Below are 18,267 nucleotides of genomic sequence, written 5' to 3' on the forward strand. Positions count from 1 at the left end.
TTTAGTCCCAGACCCTCACAACCTCTTGAGCTGCTCCAGTCTGGCTTTCAGCTGTTCTTGTCGTTCTCGAAGTTTCTCTCTCTTCTGCTTTAGTCTCTGGTTCTCCGTTTCCAGATTTCTGATGCTTTCTTTAGCCCGCTTTAAAATCACCACCTTGGACGCCTTGTCGTTATTGGACAGTTCAGGGACGTTGTCCCGTAGCCTAAGGAAGCAGTTCTTTAACTCGTTGCGCCTTTGTCTCTCCATCACGTTGTGAGTCCTCCGTCTCTCTTCCTCGTCCTCAGTGTCCGCCCCCTGTCGGGCTGCTAGACTGCGAGAGCGTCCCGTATTCGGAGCGCTTCGGTGGGAGTCTCCGGACCCTCGGGAGCGTTTGAGAAGGGGCGTGGAACAAGGGGAGGGCAGGGGCGGAGGAGAGGCGGGCCGTGGGGCGGCGTAGTTGTGCTGTTGTTGGATTTCTAAGTGACAGCGCTTCAGAGCACGCTGCTGCTCACGCCGACTGTCCTCCAACTGCTGCTGGTGTTGAGAGCGCGTCAGTGTGTTCGACCGCTGGACAGTCACAACATCAATCTCCTCCTCTGTTGAGCACAAACATAATGGCAAAACAGTTAATACGGAGTTAGAGCAAACTTAAAATCCAATTTTAAGACACTAACTTCCATCATAGCAAAATAAACTTGGTAAATGAATCAAAAGACTCACCAGAATCGCTTGTAGATGATTCTCCTCCAGTGGACAGTGAGCCATAATCAGACGTGGACTCGATCTGCTCCTGGCTGCCCAGCGGTAAGCCCTCGCTCTCCAGAGCCTGACAGGCGAGCGCCACATTGTGGCAGTCCAGCGTAGAGCCGGCGATTTCGGCAAAAATCTCAGTGTCAATATCGGAGAGCAAGGGACTTGTGGAGAGCACCGCAGAGAGTTTATCCTCGATCGGTTTGTCGCTTTGCCACAGGCAGTCCTCCGAGAGCGGATCCGAATCCGCTGCTGAAGCGCTGCCGGTAAAGTTCCAGTCCAGTTGGAGAAAGTCGCTGTCGTCTATTAAAAGTTCAGATACTAACTCCAGCTGATCCACCGTGGATAAACTCTTTGCGAGCCCGGCTTTCATCGGAGGGGACTGAGGTGGCGTGGGGATGGACTGCAAGTCCTTCATGAGACTCAGGCAAAACTCATCGTCAAACAGCAGCGGCTCGGAGTCGCAGAACCAATCGTGCGATGGAGAACAAGCCTGCAACATCTTCGCGGAACCTGTCAGAGAAACGCACGAGAAATGAATCCTTTGAAATGAGAGAAAGCGTGCATCCACAAGTAAGCGTCCACCCGGCTTTTAGCTATCAAGTAAACGCGGGTTGTTTCTAAGCGGCCTGCGAAGTGTTGTTCTCATGCACTGCCGATTGTAAAGTTTCCCGGCTCGCGCGCTCATTTTTATTAATGTTTACAATGGTAACTCCGCCCAGATAGGCGGGGCTAGTCTGCCCGTACCAGTGATGTCACTCAACAGCTGGAAAGGTCCCGCACTGGGGTTTGTTCCACTCCAAAATTTTCACGTAAAAAAACATTTTTAAATCATACATTTGATTTTTCAACGCTAATAACCAAAAACGAGGTCAAACATGTTTGTCAAAGGATTTGCAATTCATGTCAAACTATTTTGTCATTGATATTACTTGCGTCAATATCTTCAAATGCTTCTTTTCTACATTCATGTGGCATCAATTAAAGTGTTTTTTACTAAAAACAAGTTTCCGAGTATTGCTATGATGAAAAACTGGCTTAAAAGTATTTTAAAAAACAATGTTCATATCTGCAGGAATTATCAAACTCTTAAAATAGTACTATTTAAAGAGAACGAAGCTGATACTTGTATATATACACACTGTACACAATACAGGTAAATTGATGTGTGAGTGAAAGAACAGACTTTGAATGAAAATAATTGTGCATTTTATAATTGCGCATTAAATAGCGGAGCAAGAGTCATACAAGTTATCCATAAAGCTTTAAGGAAAAACTTTCCAACACTTCTTTACGAGTAATGCACTGCAAAAGTAAGCGAGTGGTTCACGCTGTAACATCATATGGAGGAAAAGCCGGTAGACAGACCACGCGCACGAAAGCACACAAAAAAAGTCAAGTCTTACCTTTTTTCCAAACACTATGGCGAATAAAATCGATGGAAACCGTCGGTCAATCTAAAACAACTGTTTATAAAATTATTTAAAAAAACGTTGAAAACCCGCAGATCCTCCTTGCGGCATGTCGGAGCCCACGCGGACAGAAGCTGGCAGTGGGTGTGGTCTGTGGTGACTGATAAAGACCATTTAATTTTAAAGGCCGATGTACTGCCGTAATTCCTCCGCGTAACTCGCGCCAAAACTTATTCGACAAATGTTGAATGAAAACTCTCATAGTGATTATGCCTAATTATAGTCTGTAGCTTTATATGCAATAAAATCCTTCACGGAAAAGCTACTGAATAGCCGCGGAGGAATGAAGGGAATATAGGCCGGACCTAGTGTCCCGGCGGAGCGCTCTTGCACTCAATGAACCGTACAATTCCAAGAAAGAGAAGGGTGGTTATAACTCACACACGTGTGCTAGTGTTCACAAATGCCGGGTTTGCAATAGCGATAGTAGTGTCTATAAAAAAGAGAAAGAATGCTGCGATCACGTTGTGCTGTGGTCTGTTTTGGCGGGTAATATATGTATACAAGGACATAACGTTAGTGTTCTCAAACAGACACTCCTTATAGCAGATCTCGCGCGACTTAGGGGATAGCAATATGAATTTTAGAGTGACTAAAAGGCATATGAGGAAGATATAGGCGCTGGTTACGTAACAAAAGAATCGCATCTGGCTAAACACGTGCAGAGGTTACCCCTCCTTCTTAGGTGGCGGGAATGATTTATGAGTCTCCCGCGAATTCAACATATGGGCGGAATCCTGCATTCCCTGCAGCCACTGACCTCAGAATGCAACAAAGGGGAAATAGAATTCTCATACTCGTTCACTGTAGAGTGTGATATGCTCTACGTCTTCTTAAACTGTTTAAACAGCGCTTATTATCCATTATTGGTATGCATGCCGTTTTCATGATCTCATATTAAAGATACAAAATGAGTTTCGCACTTTTAAAATCTCATTCAAGTGCAACTTGATTTTCAGGGCTTTCCAACACACTAATGATCTTTAAAACAGTATTTAATGAAAATGATCATATAAATGATGTATATATAGCCTACCTAAAAAAAAATATATATATAGGTTCAAATTTGAGAAGCAACCATTCTGATTGACTTTGAATTCAATGATAATTCAGGATGCATAACACATTAGGTAAATGAGCAAAGAAGTAAATACTGATAAGCAGTGGTGACTCAAATGGACAGAACTGCATGTATTTTGAATGTCCATAGATGTTGCCACCTAGAGGCCATTGAATGAGGCTAGTGTACCAAGACCTAGTGAACTCCAGAGAAATGTACAGCATTACTACATCGCTCAGTTCACTTCCCTTCTCAGCAGCCAGCCCCGTATAATCTAACCTTTCTATATTAGAACCAGGCCTTTAGTGTGTCGTTCACACTTTGATCTAGAGTGCTTTTAATATTTGTATATATTCCACTAATGAAATGAGATGAAATGAATATTGCACAATTGACAAAGACAGGAGAGAGCAGTGCTCAGTAAATGTAACATTAGTAATAAGTCAATGCACATTACACTCAACATAGCTATATCAGGTCTGTATATACACGAAGTATGCTACCTCATTCCAAAATATACACAAAGTAAAAAAAAAAATGTTTAACTTTCAACTGTAGGTAATTCTGTCATATGCCAGATTTGTCTGGGATAGACCTAGAGAAAGTTTGTCGTTTGACCAGCTTTCATGCGGTTTGTTGTGGCAATGTGTGGTTGTTGAACTCAATGGGAGGCATTTTGTAGTCCAAGACTGTTTAAATGTCTTGCAACACTCATTCATATTGCGTCTAGCTATCTCTAAAATAGCTTCCATATGTTGTCCAGCTACATGTTTTAGAGGTGGAATTTAAATGGCTTGTGTTCATTCAACAAAGAATCCCGTTGTTTGGTAGACTGCCTCATCAGCAGCACAGCTTAAAGAAATGTCGCAATTTTAAAGCCATGGCATTTACACCGTTCTAATGAGGTTTATTTTTCCTCTTATCAGTACTGTATAAAAGAGAACATGTCTAGACAGACGTCCAAAGATAAGCCAAAGACCACGTTCACACACTTTCATCTGGTTAACAAGTTCACTGTCCATTAGAAAATGAGTAGAATGTCATTTATTTTTGTTTTCTGAATGAATGCTTCAAACTTGTTATAATGAAAGAAAAATGCACAAAGTAAAAATGTTTACTTTTTTAAAGTGAGCTACAATAAATGAATCATCAATGATGATAAATAGCCTACTCGCATGCAAGGGGTGTTTCTAAAAAGGATAACTGCACACGTTTGCTTTTGTGAATATGAGAATGACAAAGCAAAGCATAAAGCATCATAGAATAAAAATAAATGAATAACATTAAATTGACTAAATGTTTTGGCTTTATTTCTTATTTCATATTTATGACTGTTAGAAGGTTGTAAAATGTGTCCATCTTGATTGTGTATAGAATGTTTTATACATTTTTGCATAACTGGCTGAAATATATATTTTTTTCTTAGCAAATGCTTTCTTAAAAAAGTTTGACCATGTTTGTACCACGATGTAACTGGTTTTAAAATAGCATCCTGAATTGGGAATAGCTTACTATTTTCGCCATATAAAGAAATGGCAGAAATAGTAAGCCATCCCGACTTTGGCCCTTCTTGCTTCTTGTGAACTTTAACCTCGCTGATTCAGCTCAAGTTAGCTTGACTCAGGATGGACAGAAGATTTTCGTATCCAGTTCGACCACAAGGTGTTGAAAGTGAGGTTTACAATGGCATATTGTGGTTTTGCTGTTCCCCCTGATAATATAGTCATCTTCAGTGAGGGCCACCAGTGCAGGAAGAGAAAGAAGATAACAAGACACCACCTAACACTGTTCTCTGCAGGCAATCAAGCATTGCAACACAAGTGGTGGCCTAATTTTTTGCTTAGAGGCGCGTGGTGTGTGTGGTGGGGAAGGGGGAGGTTTGCCTGTAAATCGGTGATAGTCACAGTTTTGAACTGTGAAAATGCTGCTCCTCAGGGGTCCTAGTGAACATCACCCACTGATGCTCTGGCATATCTGGAGTCACAGACTGTAACTGATACCTCACTGGAAAAGGCCAATTCACCAGAAGCAGATAGAATCCTCTTCCTGTGAGACTGTTACTGAGCTACCTTCATCCTTCTTTAGCTGGTTAACTTGCTCTTTTGCATATAAGAAAGTGTGGGAAGCATTTGAACAGGCCTCAAGCACACAGAAGTGCAAACATTGAACTTACAGAAAACGTAGGAAATAAGAGTATAAGTCAATCATTTCACCATCTGGGTCAGAAAGCAGGGTATGCACACATTTGACTTTCTTTGCTGTTTTTCAGTGCATTGATGCATGAAGAAAAATGGGCATAAATATTAGCATAAAAATGTATACAAATATGCACTTTACGTTTCAATACATCAACATTAATTAATGCATTAGGCATGATTAACTAACAGGTAACAATAAGCAAGCAATAATTAATTTTTTTAGACATTTATTAATCTTGGTTTATATTTCTTTGCTGTTTTTCATTAATGCACGGAGAATTTGTTTTAAAAATAGTATATAAATATACACTTTACGTTTAAATACGGCATCACTAACTAATAACTAACAATAAGCTAAATTTTAAACAGAATTTATTTTTAATCATTTACAGTAGTTGTCTTGGTTTGTATTTATATATTTATATTTATGCATTTGACAAAAGAATGTATCCAAAGTCACTTACTTTGCATTTAAGGTATACATTTTATCGGTTCATGTTTTCCCTGGTTAATGTTAATTTACAAAAATACTAAAGTGGACATGTTTTCATATGTAAAGAACATGAACCAAGATTACTAAATGCTGTAAAAGTATTCTTCATTCATAGTTGATGTTAACTATTAATATACTGCTATACATACTATAGTATAAAAATATTGAATACTTTGAAGGTTACAGATTGATTTAATCTCAGATGTTATTAGTGCTAGCTATACAATTTAAACCTAACGATGTTTAGAAAAACGATACGGTTGGGTACAACAGGTTGAGTAAAACTGAAAGTGTTCATCATTGATAAGTTTCAAAGAAGCGGCCACTCTTACTGTTACTCTCTCTGTCCTGAGTACACATGGCAGGTTTCACTTCTGCTTTTGATGCTCTGTCAATATGACCACATACCACCAACAGTTGAAGACTTTACGGGGCCCCTCAAGAGGGGAGGAATCAGCCAGTACAACAGCTATAAACGTTACTTTTGCAATATCTAACTAATGTACTTTTTGGACATATTTGAATTGACATTTTCCTTCCTCTAGGACACTTTGCACTTGGATGTTATGCAATGTGAACAGGTATATGTCAAACAATAAATCAGTGTGAAGTTGCTGTTGTAAAGCAACAGTGTTACTTTTAAATGAAAAAAAAAATGTTAGTTCAAAAATATATTGTTTTATGTAACATTAGAATTTCTAAGCATGGATACAACACAAAAATTGTAAATTGTAATCTGACCATGTAGAAAAGTATGGAGAGAGTTGCGTACCATAGATTAGGGTTAGTGGTTTGTTCAAATCATTAACCCTAAATATGAACAATATTGCCTTAGCAGCCACCAATCATCACATCCTGCCAAATATGAGTCTATATGAGAAAATAAAGCGTTTTTTAAAAACAGAATCTAACAGAAATGCATCAGATCTCACAATCAATCATTGATTTGTTTGGAAACACACAAGCACCAACACGAGTGGTTTCTTGTGCAAACATTTTGAATGCAACAAGTCACACACTCACACACACATCTATCCAGTAAGAAGACGATCAGAAGAGCAGAAGGAGCTCAGTGTTCAAATGAAAAACAGATGCACGCACAAGCACATGTCTCTATGAGAAACATCTGTTTTATTTTAGCAGGGAGTCTCCCCATCTGACAGTGTCCTAATGCAAGCCCTGAAACAATGTCCCAATCTGTATGTGTGCGGCAGACAGTCCAAACCAAGGTCATCCCGGCTACAGCCATTCCCACTTTAATTCCTTGATAATTATAACATTCTTTCAAGGTTTAACCACATAACCTGACCATTTTTGACCAAATTGAAGATTTCAAATGGTACAGATGTCCTAACGTGACCAAAGGACGAGCAAAGCAGTAAAAACAAGCCTCACATGGCTCCCACATGAGGGGAACGTACAGGGAATGATCTGTTTTTCAGTCTCTTTCTTGAACTTTACACCAGTATGTTTTCTAGGAGCTCGGGATATAATGCCGGACTGTGTGGAGGAAAAGCGGTGCAGCAAGAGGAAATATGCAGCGGGAGGGAACTCAATTTAAAGCGGAGTGAAATAAGAGAGGTAGAATGAGAGAGGGCATCACCATAGTACCTCCAAATTTAGACTATACTCAGAAAGAGTACCAAAGAGTACAACCGACACTGCGAAGCCACGGCAGATGCCAGAGAGGTCCTGTATCAGCAGAACATTGCAAAGCACATCCGTTCCTGCTGGCCATGTAGGGCTGAGAGTTGGCACACATGCCCCTATAGCAGTTGGTGAGCACAACTGACCCGCAACCTGAAGCCACGTGTGCCAGTGAACCCTCCATTCATCGCAGGCTCCCGAAGCCACTTCTCAGAAACAATGTCTCACTGTCCGCTGTCTTTATATGGTAAACTTGGTGCTGTTCCAAATTCTCCATTCTTAAAATCACAAGACTGCTCATGCTGCATGTATGTTAAAGAAACTTAAAGGAACAGTGGAACACAAAAAAAGATATTTATAGCAGTCCAAGCTGCTCTTTTGCATATCTAATGAAAGTGAATGGTGACCACAGCTGATTTTCAGGGTTTCTGCAGGTCTTAATTCACTCTTCCACAATTTACCGCTTAAAAAGGTTCTTCAATCAGAACAGAAACAGAACAGACATTCATGTCATGGCATTAAATGTTGCATGCATTGGAAAAAAATGAATATCTTCCTCTGTATTTTTTTTCAAAAAATATTTTTACAGTCTAAACATCCTTAAATCACTTACTTGAGATGCAAATGTAAAATGAAGTCTTGAAAAATGTAACAAAATTAAGCGAGATTAAAACATCCCTTTTAATACATTTTTCTTGATCCTATTGGGAGACATTTATTCTTATTTAATTATAAACTCACTTCATTTTGATCAATTTCAAAACGTTTACATTTACAGGGCATATTGATCTTTTGTGTTCCCTTCAAATTATTCCTTAAAAATTCACCTTGATAAAACCTGCAGAAACCCTCATTTCAGACACAAAGTTATTATATGGCTTCAAATACATGGAATTAAATTGACAGAATACAATTTTTGTGATCTCAGTATGGTCCATTTAAATCAGGTTTTTTGAGAAGTAATAATGGAGAAGCAAACATTATTATTTAAAATGCTTGCTATTTATTTATTTATTGTTTGTTTGTTTGTCTTACAGAAATGTTAGCACATTTTGAAACCATTCTTGTAATTTCGTCTTCTTCTTTTTTTTTTTAAAATGAACCTGATGCATTCACATTCATACTAAAAGTTTCCATATCTTATTCAACAATTTAAAAGGTTAAAATCACAATATAACTCTAAATAACATCAAACTGCAATCTGATGCAAAAAATAAAAAATCCATAATGGTCAATGGACGATCAGCGCAGATTTGCATTCATTTGGATTGCGTTATAATATCCAGCAGTGTTCACAAGCTCTGCATGTTCAGCTCCCTATATGTGACTTACTGGTTTCACTTCTACCCTAGATTACAACACACAGTTATGCTGACTGATGAGAGGCCTCTAAGAACTGGTGTCCTCTATAACTTTTTAACTTGCTGTATGGACATGATATATTACACTGGCAGCCACTTATCCAAAGCAACTTACAGTCAAATTCATAGGATACATTTTATGCGTGTTCCTTGGAAATAGAACTAAATTTAGCATGGCTATCGGCATGCCCTTCCCATTCCCAAGCTCTAAAACTAGCTTTGCCATATGTTTTATATCATTTTTGTACTATGAATAATGAATATTTTCTGCACTATTTCAAACCCACCAATCTAATATGCAAATTTGACATCGATCATGCGACTCTTTGTACAGATGGTCAGATGTTCTTGCTTCCTTTGAAGCACAAGATGTTCTTCAAGATGTTGCTGTCAGACACTGCAGGCAAAACCATAGATTTTTCATGCATCGATCATTTTTGTGATTTTAGACTATTTTGCTTCCATAGCATGTCTTCTTTCAGACTAGTGGAAGAAAAAAACATCCAAAATACTTATATTAATAATAATATTTAAATGTTTATTTTATTACACTTTATCTATTTGTTACACTTAATCTTTGTAGGAAACCTTGTGCATCTCACAATGCAAAAATAAAATAAAACTGGTTTTATGAGTTGTGAATTGTGTACAAATTGATGCATATTTAATCAGAGAATGCTTCATGTGCTTATTTAATCATAACACCATATACTCGGATTGTACACCACAGTAAGTATGGTGAGATCCATACCTTAATTCACTTGCGGTGTCTTGCCTTAAAAGCAAAATATAAAAAAAAGAATGCAAAATTATGGAAGCTTGTTTCTACCACGGAATAAAAATTAAAGGTACATGCGACTTTAAATCTCACAATTTGGACCTTTTTCACAGGACCTCAGATCACAGATCTGAGAAGAAAAGTCTGAACTGTATGATAAAAAGTCACAATTACCACAATTACATAATTATTCCATGGTGGAAATGGGCATTCATATAAAACAGATGCATCCTCATTAGTAACCTTACAGTTGGGGGATCATAAAGACTCTATTCTGTTTTTATTTGTTTTGTCGTTTCATAACGTAGGTTTCATGATCCCCACCTATCAACTCAACAGTCAATTGGTCTGTAATCACTACTGCTCAAAAAAAGATGGATGGGCATTTGAAGCAAATGCAGGGTGTGTGTTTGAAGTGACAGTGAATGATGGAGCTGTAGTAACAGATGTCCCATCGGCCGAGGCATGCTAAGACTCGTCAGGAGTAACTGCTCACTAACTTATGCACATAACTAACCACTCCAGATCAAGCGAGGCCTGTTGTCTCTCCGAGTCCTCTATGCAAAGACTAGATGTCTCCTTAGTTTCCTCAACACCCCGGGAGGCTCACGAGCAATCAATAAGCATTGAGCATCAGACATTAGCATAAACCGTGGCTGCATAAGCTGTGAAGTTTCTCTCTTTGTTTTCGTCTCTAATGGTCTGCATGTCAAAACTCGGCTGTATAAATATATATGGCAGATTAGCTGCAGATTACAGTGAACCGAGAAGTCTTAATGCAGTTTGATTTCTCTTTCTGCTCCATCATCATTGATGGGGATGCTATGCTGAGCTAGTTTCATGGATTGACATGTGACCAGCAGCCAGCATTTAGTGCACACTCAGCAATTAACACTATCTCTGCCTGTCTGATTAATTCATTATTCATAGGGATTAGAACCCATGTAGCTTTTCCAAATGCTTTTGCTCAACAAGCACAAACATTTTTCAAAGCAAATGGAAACTAGCAAATATATTATATATTTATATTTTTAACATATCCATAAACCTTGTGCATTTCACAATGCAAAAATGAAATAAAATTTAAAAAGACAAATAAAATAAAATAAAATAATAAAAAATAAAATAAAATAAAATGTCTAATATTCTTAATATAGCCATGAAGGAAACCTCGTGCTTTCCACACCGCATAAAATAAAATATAAAATAAAATAAAATAAAATAATGCTTATTTCTCTAAATGCAAAATACAAATAATAATAACAAATATAAATAATATATATTTGGTGTAAAATAATACCAGTACATGTTCTTTAAATACCTTCTATGTTAAAGGTTTATTTCCAAACGTACTATTAAGAGTCGAAAATGTTTGATGTGTAAAAACATCGAGTATATCAGAAATCAATATCACATCTTCTACCTCTGAATAAAGGGGTCAAATCATTTTAATAACAAGAGACATTTGATTTGTTAAAAAAATCCTCAAACAGAAAAGCCTAATCCTTCAAAACCCAAATCCTCAACAGGTTCCTTATGTTCTTTCTATCATCTGTTCCTCTTTTTCCTTTCTTTCCTTCCTGCCCTCCATGTTTCACAACGTTCCAGTCCTCCAATATCAGACTCATCAGACAGTGAATCATAGTGTTGCACAGAACATCTAATATTAGAGTTCGCCTCGGTTTTGCAGAGTTTGCAAACTGTCAAGTCTTTCCCATGTTGCACAAAATTTTCATATCTTCCTTATTTCTTAATATGCGGAAAACGCTCCCACAGATAGACTTGCAATAAATGCAACTAAGCAATATCACACATAAGCAAGAGTTCTGTTGTTCTGAACAAGCAAATTTGTGCAACGGTTACATAGCCTACTTCTCTTAAAGGTGGGGTATGCATTTTTTCAAAAACACTTTAGAAAACTGAGTTGGGCCGAGTACCAAAACAAACTTGTATCCAATCAGCAGTAAGGGGCCTGTCTACTCATGATGTGGAGGGGAGAGCGCTCAGTGCACAGGACGGACATTAGCCGAGCCAAGCGACAGAAAGATAGAGATGGCGGATAAAAAAACAAAAGAGGAAAACGTCTGCGGAACAAAATAAGGCTTATGATAAGGCAAGAAGTAGGGCCTGTGTAAATATCGGATCAGTTTTCCAGCGCTGGAGAGAACTCAAGGAGCGGAAGGCCTGCGATCGGACGCCGAGGTTGCTTTGTTTCTTCTCGCTGCCGCAACAGCTAAAGTCTGTCTACACTGGATGCGATAGAGCGACCGTTGAAAATCATCAGAAATTTGTGTCAATACGTCATGAATAGAACGCAGCAGCAGTTTTCTGTCGGGGATTTGTCGTGCCGCGCTGCATCCAGTGTAGACAGCATCACTGATTATAATAAATTCTATAGTATTTTGTCGCGCTCGCGTCCGGTGTAGACACGGTGTAACATTGGTTTTGCTTTGTTTCACAGAACTAATCGTTGCCTGGGTTGCGTACGAATGTGTGGGGCGGAGCTATCAAAATAGGGGCGAGACCCTTTTGGGGTAGGGGCGTGTTTGTTTTGGTCATTTGAAATATCAACATTGGCTACCAGAAATCACTTACCCCACCTTTAATATTTCTGGGAAAAAAAAAATTCTGCAACTTTTCATAGCTTTCTGTATGCATGGAACAGAGTCCAGAGTATTGCATTGGATATAATACAGTATACACAACATGCTCTGGTTGTATACTGCATATTTCAGTACTGTAATACACTGAAAGTGATCATCGCTGTAAAAAAAGTGTCACTGTAAAACACTCTTTTTGCTGTCCTGTTAAATAATCATTTTAGTAAGAGAAGCCAACACATTAGAATTGTGCTGTGTACAACCACATACTGCACTGTGTACGTATCCCACAATGCAATGCAATACTGCATGACGGAATGAGCTGGAAGTCATATCAGATGCGATTTTCAACATCTTGATTCATTAAAAAGGGACATTTTTAAGACAACTAGATGCCACTTGCTAAATTAAACATACAAAGTAATATGGTCGTGTGACATATTGCTGTTTTAAAATGTTGTTGCATACAAATGTTCACATAGCATACACATTCACTAGTCTTATTAAAAAATAGTATGCAGTAAGCAGACAAGTATGACTAAAGTTCAGTCAGAGTCAGGAAACAAACGTCTGGAAAAATTTCCATATGGAATGAATTAGACAAAAGTCTCTAAAGATTTAGTCTGGCCGTCTCATAACACCGCTACACCAATTAAACGAGCTAAAATCGCTTTCTTGACTAGTTATGTTTCAGCACAAAGGCAGTTGTGACACACTTCCCGGAAATTACTCATGGCAGTGTGTTCAGCTCGCTATAAACGTGTTCCCCATTTTATCTTAAAAAAAGAAGAAGAGGAAGACAAAAAAATAATAGTCGTTTTGAGATTTTTGTGCATTTCTAGGAATACAAGAGCTCCACCTGGTGGTCAATATTACTTGCTCTCAGATGCTGGAAAAAGTTTCCCGTCAAACAGTCAGCTCTTTGTTCTGAGAAATGTAGGAAAAAAGGTCAGTGGATCAGTCACATGAAATAATTAATACACAACAAAAGACTGTCTGCTTACAGAGAATGACCTTTAATTCAGATCACCCTCAGGAAATAGCAAGACTCTGACTGTGGTCTCAATGATATTAGTGTACTAACTAAATAACGTGTTCACTATATATTGCACATTATGTTTAAAACACATTATGCAATAGAAAAATTCAAACAGTAGTAAGTTACTTCTTGTCATATGACCTAATTACGTTGTTTGTGTAATTTAATAATAAATCAAGGAAATAAAAAGTTATTTTGCATTTTACAGTAAGTCCAACTTCGTGTCACAATGTCTTGGCAATTAAGAATGTGTAAAGGAGATGATCAAAACATTGGTTCATATTGATTTCAGTTCATTAGAAATCAATCGCAGAGTACTGCATTGGGGGATACAGTACTGCATATTTCGGTAATTTAATACACTATGATTAAGCATTCACTAACAAAATTATCATCTCGGAAATAAAGCATAATTTTTCATTTTTGTTTAATTTGGTGCAAAAATTCAAATTTTTTGCTGTACGATTAAATAATCCGTTTAGTAAGAGATGTTAAATTTTACACAGTAGATACAAAAGTATAGTACACTGCATTTGTGGCAATGTAATACACTAACAGTTATTATCTTGGAAGTAAAGAGTGTTATTTCAAAATGTAAAAATGTCATGGCTGTCCAATTAAATAATCAGTTTAGTAAGAGATGCTAAAATGAACACTAAAATCACGTTATACAGAAATATGCATAAAATAATATAGTATGCAGTTTCCAACCCAGCCTCTCCATCTATGTATGCTGTTTCTATAAATCAATAAAAATGATAATTAAATAAAAACTAAGCACTTAAGCTCAAATAAAAATTAAACAAGAATTCTCATAATCTTGACTAAAAGCATCACTTTTGTGCATTACCTCTGTTCTCCAGTTCCGAATGTAGGTTCCAATTCAACAGTCACTTACTCACAAGAAAACAGTCACTGAAGTTCAGTTACATTTATTCCTCATTTTAAAAACTGCTTCGAACAATCAAAATATAAATACATTTTTCCCCACACACAATATAAACCGGCAACAAAACATGACGAGAACTCTCTCATACCAAACACCCATCTGCAAACACACACACACTCGCAAACACACACCCCAGCCCCTGAATTTAGAGTTAAAGGTGCAATTACAAAAAAACAGACATCTGTATAGACTGCAGTCTCTGTGTTTCCATACAGAGTTTGTGTGCTTGACGACAGAACAGGATTCCTGTTGAGTTTGCTTGTGTCTTTTCCAGTTGGACAAAGGCTGCTGCTTCTGATTCTTCTGTAGGGACCCAAACTCATTCAAACGACTGCTGGTTTAGTCTGCCAAACTCTGATAGTGTATGACAGGCAGGAAAACACTGGTTTCTCGATCAGGTAAAACTACAATTTGCAAATCAACCAACGAGTGATTCATAAAGGACAAATAAAGGCCAAAATCTGAGAAAGAAAACTGATTTGCAGAGGTTAACAACTGTTGCATCGGCGTACTGCAGTGCTAATGCGAACATTCGTACGATCCTCCAAAATAGTCGGCCAGTGTCTTAGTCACAGGTCCTTGTGCGGTTCCTGTGCTTGTGTGCGAGGGGCCCGTGTCGACGGATACTGCTCTGTGGCCACAACAAGAAACAGTCTGGGGCTTTTATTGTGGCACCTTCCCTTTAAAACACAGAGGTTTCCAGACACAGTCATGCACCCAGTGTCCATGTGGTGCTAGGACGCTTTACCCAGCTCAATCTTCTTCTGTATGGCTCTTGCTGAGTGGTATATCAAAGAATCGATAAGTCCAGCAACTGCAGGAACAGGAGAGAAACAGACTAGATGAGATAGTGAGCTCATCTACATCTGCCAATAACATCCCTGGAGTGGTAAACTGATGCTTGCATGTTGCATTCACATGTTGTATACAGTAAAGTCATCAAAACAATGAAATCACACAGATGAAATTATGAGGATTATTGAGTGACACAAATAAAACGGAACAATTTACCTAAATCACAATATGTTTACATAATGGCTGCATTTTAATTAAATAAATATATATGCAACTTATAATTAGTGACAAAAATGCTAAATTATAGCTTAGGGAAATTTTAGTATTGTAATGTTAGAGTTATATTGTAAAATAAAATTACTTCATTATTATATTTTTATTTTTATCTTGAATTTTACTTGATTTTTTTTTTATACTGAAGTATTAAAATAGTAATATTTATTATTTAATATTTTATGTAACAAGTAATATTATTAATAAACAAAAATGTGAAATAAAAACAATAATTATGATGATTAAACAACAACAACAATAATGATTATTATTATTAATCTATAGCCATATTAATATGCAATCACAAAATAATTTATCAAATTGTGCAGCCTTACAAACAAGTACAGCAAACTTGCATCCTTAAAAAAAAATGCATTTTAAAAATGCAAAGCTTTTTTTTTTTTTTTTAAGTTGACACTCTAGGCTTTAATATTAAAGGTGTTCACATACATGCTGGACACTTGCTGACTGCTTTTTTTTATCATCTGGTCTAACTTAGCCATTAAAAATGCTTTATGTCTACAAAAACTAATCTTTAGCATTTAAGCTTCAGTCTGTAGATCAAAGAGTTTTTAAGATCATGAGAAACAAATTCAGTGAAGCGTGTGGAATCTTGTGACTGTGCCTTTCTGAACAGTACAGTTGCTCTTTGCTGCTGAATTGGAAACATGATGTGCAAGATGGTTCTGAGCATATAAATGTTCAAAATGCTACCGCCACAGTAAAAACCAGCAGTAAAAGGAGGTTTACAGTCTACATTCTTTCATTCTGCACACACAGTACATTTCTGTGAGGTACAAAACACTGAATGGAATCTCACCTGTGAAAACACCTCCTATAATAGCACAAACTCCTGTTAGGAAATGGGTGAAAGACCTGCGGACGAAAACATGTGCAAAAAGATATCAAAATCTATCCAGCATGCAACATACATTGCATCAGACTGTTTCTTTCAATCAACGTGAACTAAACCATGACATTAACAACAAAAAAGTTAGTTTTCTAAGACATACCTTTGCTTCTCTGTGAATTTGACCATCATCGGAGACAGTTCATAAAGCACAAACACCCCAGGTAAACCCTGATCTCCAATCAGCCCGTTGGCTACTTTCTCATGTCTTGTTACTGAAAACTGGTTTGTTTTAACAACCTAAAGTAAAAGACAAACGCATGGTTTCTTTTATCACCCATGTCTACACAATTCAAAGACAATAACTGAAGCATCCTAAAGAGTTTTAAACATATTCTCATCTTCTTAATCAACATACTTATAAAAGACTACCATGACAACCATAACTTGCAGCTATAAAATTGTTGCTACTTCAGTTATTGTCAGTGCTGTAAAACCTTAATAAACACTAAGTACCACATTTTTAGCTCAGCTCTCTTACCTCTCCATCTGCTTTAACATATATTGTTGGCACAATTTTCACAAAATACTGGTACATCATTGATGCTGTAAGGAGCAAAGAGTGCAAAGGTCAATCTAACATACAGGATCTCAATCAATGTTTTGTCAGTAAGAACAATGTTTGTTTTTTTTACACATCAATGTCATGTGTTTATATTTTTGTTCTAACCTTGATATTATGATAGGGAACAAATCTAAAAATTGCTTTTGTATAAGAGATTATAGTAGTGATTGCTTGGCGTTAATATAGGCCTATTTAAAAGACACTTAAAAGAACCGCGAGTCTCCGGTCTAGCACGTGATTGTCTCTACCGCTAGATGGCGCTGCAGCGCTTCACAACCCTACATTTTCCGCTTGTACACTTTAACACCAACCACTTCTTCTCAAGTAATGGCGTCCGTGTGCGACAGTCCTGTAGCAAACATTGGACAATTTTCTCAGAAAACGAACTAATAGAGACACTCATATAGCGATTTGAACAAGGTAAGCATACTTTATTCGTATATGTTTTACGATAATTTATCGTTGCGAACATTACAGTGCTCGGCGGAGTTTGTTCAAGGCCAGCGACCTTGATGACATTAAACAAAATAAACGACTCACGTGCAATATATTCAGTCTTATGTGTTTTAGTTTGACATAACCGTAATATTTATTAATTTAAACCCCATAAATAAGCCAATTTCCGTTCAGTTGATGTAATTACCTTCCCTTATATAACACGCAGGTGTGTGGTTTATCAGTAAAACCTAGTGAGCCACCTACCTAGACAGCATAGGTACAAAGAGCATTTTGGGCATTATAGAGGTCATTATGTCAAAACGCGTCTATTATGACCAAAAATTAGTTTTCAATAAAAAAAAAGTATATATATAATAAATAATTGTTTTTGTATTTATGTATTTCTATTTACATGTGTATATAAGTTTAATATAAATTACTTTAATGTGGTGTAATGAGTCTGCACTGAACAGTCCAGCTTTATTTTCCAAATTCTGGGTGGCAGTTGAGGACCACTTGGGCAACCACTAACTCTTGTCTCTGTTTCTCTCATTTACTGTTAAGTAAATGTTAAGTAACTGTTAAGGATATTAAGTAAAGAATAAAGATCATGTTCCATGAAGATATTTTGTAAATTTCCTACCATAACTATCAAAACTTAATTTTTGATTAGTAATATGCGTTGCTAAGAACCTCATTTGGACAACAAGTCGATTTTCTCAATATTTCGATTTTTTTTTTTGCACCCTCATGTTCCAGATTTTCAAATAGTTGTATGAAATTTTGTCCTATCCTAACAAACTATACATCAATGGACAGCTTATTTATTCAGGTTCCAGATGGCGTATAAATCTCAATTTTAAAATATTGACACTTATGACTGGTTTTGTGGTCCAGGGTCACACACACACATATATATACACATATATGTGTATATATATATATATATATATATATATA

At 37.2% G+C, this 18,267-nt stretch overlaps 3 protein-coding genes across 6 annotated transcripts in view; 1 reads left to right on the forward strand and 2 right to left on the reverse strand.

Moving 5' to 3' along the window:
• On the reverse strand, positions 1 to 2,859 carry LOC107666121 (transcriptional regulator Myc-2-like). 3 transcript variants are annotated; one of them, XM_016457283.1, is made up of 3 exons: positions 2,585 to 2,859; positions 700 to 1,242; positions 1 to 575 (listed from the first exon to the last, which is right to left on the reverse strand). In XM_016457283.1, exons 2-3 carry the CDS (start codon positions 1,229 to 1,231, stop codon positions 16 to 18), a joined length of 1,092 nt encoding a protein of 363 aa, XP_016312769.1. In that variant the 5' UTR covers positions 1,232 to 1,242; positions 2,585 to 2,859; the 3' UTR covers positions 1 to 15. The 3 variants fall into 3 exon arrangements, with proteins under 3 accessions (XP_016312769.1, XP_016312766.1, XP_016312768.1); XM_016457280.1 differs by lacking the exon at positions 2,585 to 2,859 and adding an exon at positions 2,136 to 2,550; XM_016457282.1 differs by lacking the exon at positions 2,585 to 2,859 and having other exon boundaries at positions 700 to 1,474.
• Positions 2,860 to 14,295: 11,436 nt separating this feature from the next.
• LOC107666084 (endoplasmic reticulum-Golgi intermediate compartment protein 3-like) overlaps positions 14,296 to 18,267 on the reverse strand; it is a 14,533-nt gene continuing 10,561 nt past the window's right edge. For both annotated transcript variants that reach the window (XM_016457193.1, XM_016457192.1), the window contains 4 exons: positions 16,786 to 16,850; positions 16,408 to 16,544; positions 16,215 to 16,270; positions 14,296 to 15,140 (listed from right to left, as the gene is read on the reverse strand). In XM_016457193.1, coding sequence (XP_016312679.1) covers positions 15,061 to 15,140; positions 16,215 to 16,270; positions 16,408 to 16,544; positions 16,786 to 16,850 — 338 coding nt within the window. In that variant the 3' untranslated portion in view covers positions 14,296 to 15,060. The remainder of the gene's footprint in view (positions 15,141 to 16,214; positions 16,271 to 16,407; positions 16,545 to 16,785; positions 16,851 to 18,267) is intronic.
• Positions 17,103 to 18,267, forward strand: part of romo1 (reactive oxygen species modulator 1) — a 4,263-nt gene continuing 3,098 nt past the window's right edge. The window contains exon 1 of the mRNA XM_016457196.1: positions 17,103 to 17,289. The gene's annotated coding sequence lies outside the window, so the exon portion shown is untranslated. The remainder of the gene's footprint in view (positions 17,290 to 18,267) is intronic.

The sequence above is a fragment of the Sinocyclocheilus anshuiensis genome, unplaced genomic scaffold (assembly GCF_001515605.1).
Source record: "Sinocyclocheilus anshuiensis isolate Anshui unplaced genomic scaffold, SAMN03320099.WGS_v1.1 scaffold447, whole genome shotgun sequence".
Taxonomy (NCBI): domain Eukaryota; kingdom Metazoa; phylum Chordata; class Actinopteri; order Cypriniformes; family Cyprinidae; genus Sinocyclocheilus; species Sinocyclocheilus anshuiensis.

Coding starts and splice junctions, on each gene's coding strand:
- LOC107666121 (XM_016457283.1), bottom strand. CDS start 1,231: ATGTTGCAGGCTTGTTCTCCATCGCACGATTGGTTCTGCGACTCCGAG. Junction 576..699: donor ATCATCTACAAGCGATTCTG/GTGAGTCTTTTG, acceptor TGTGCTCAACAG/AGGAGGAGATTGATGTTGTG.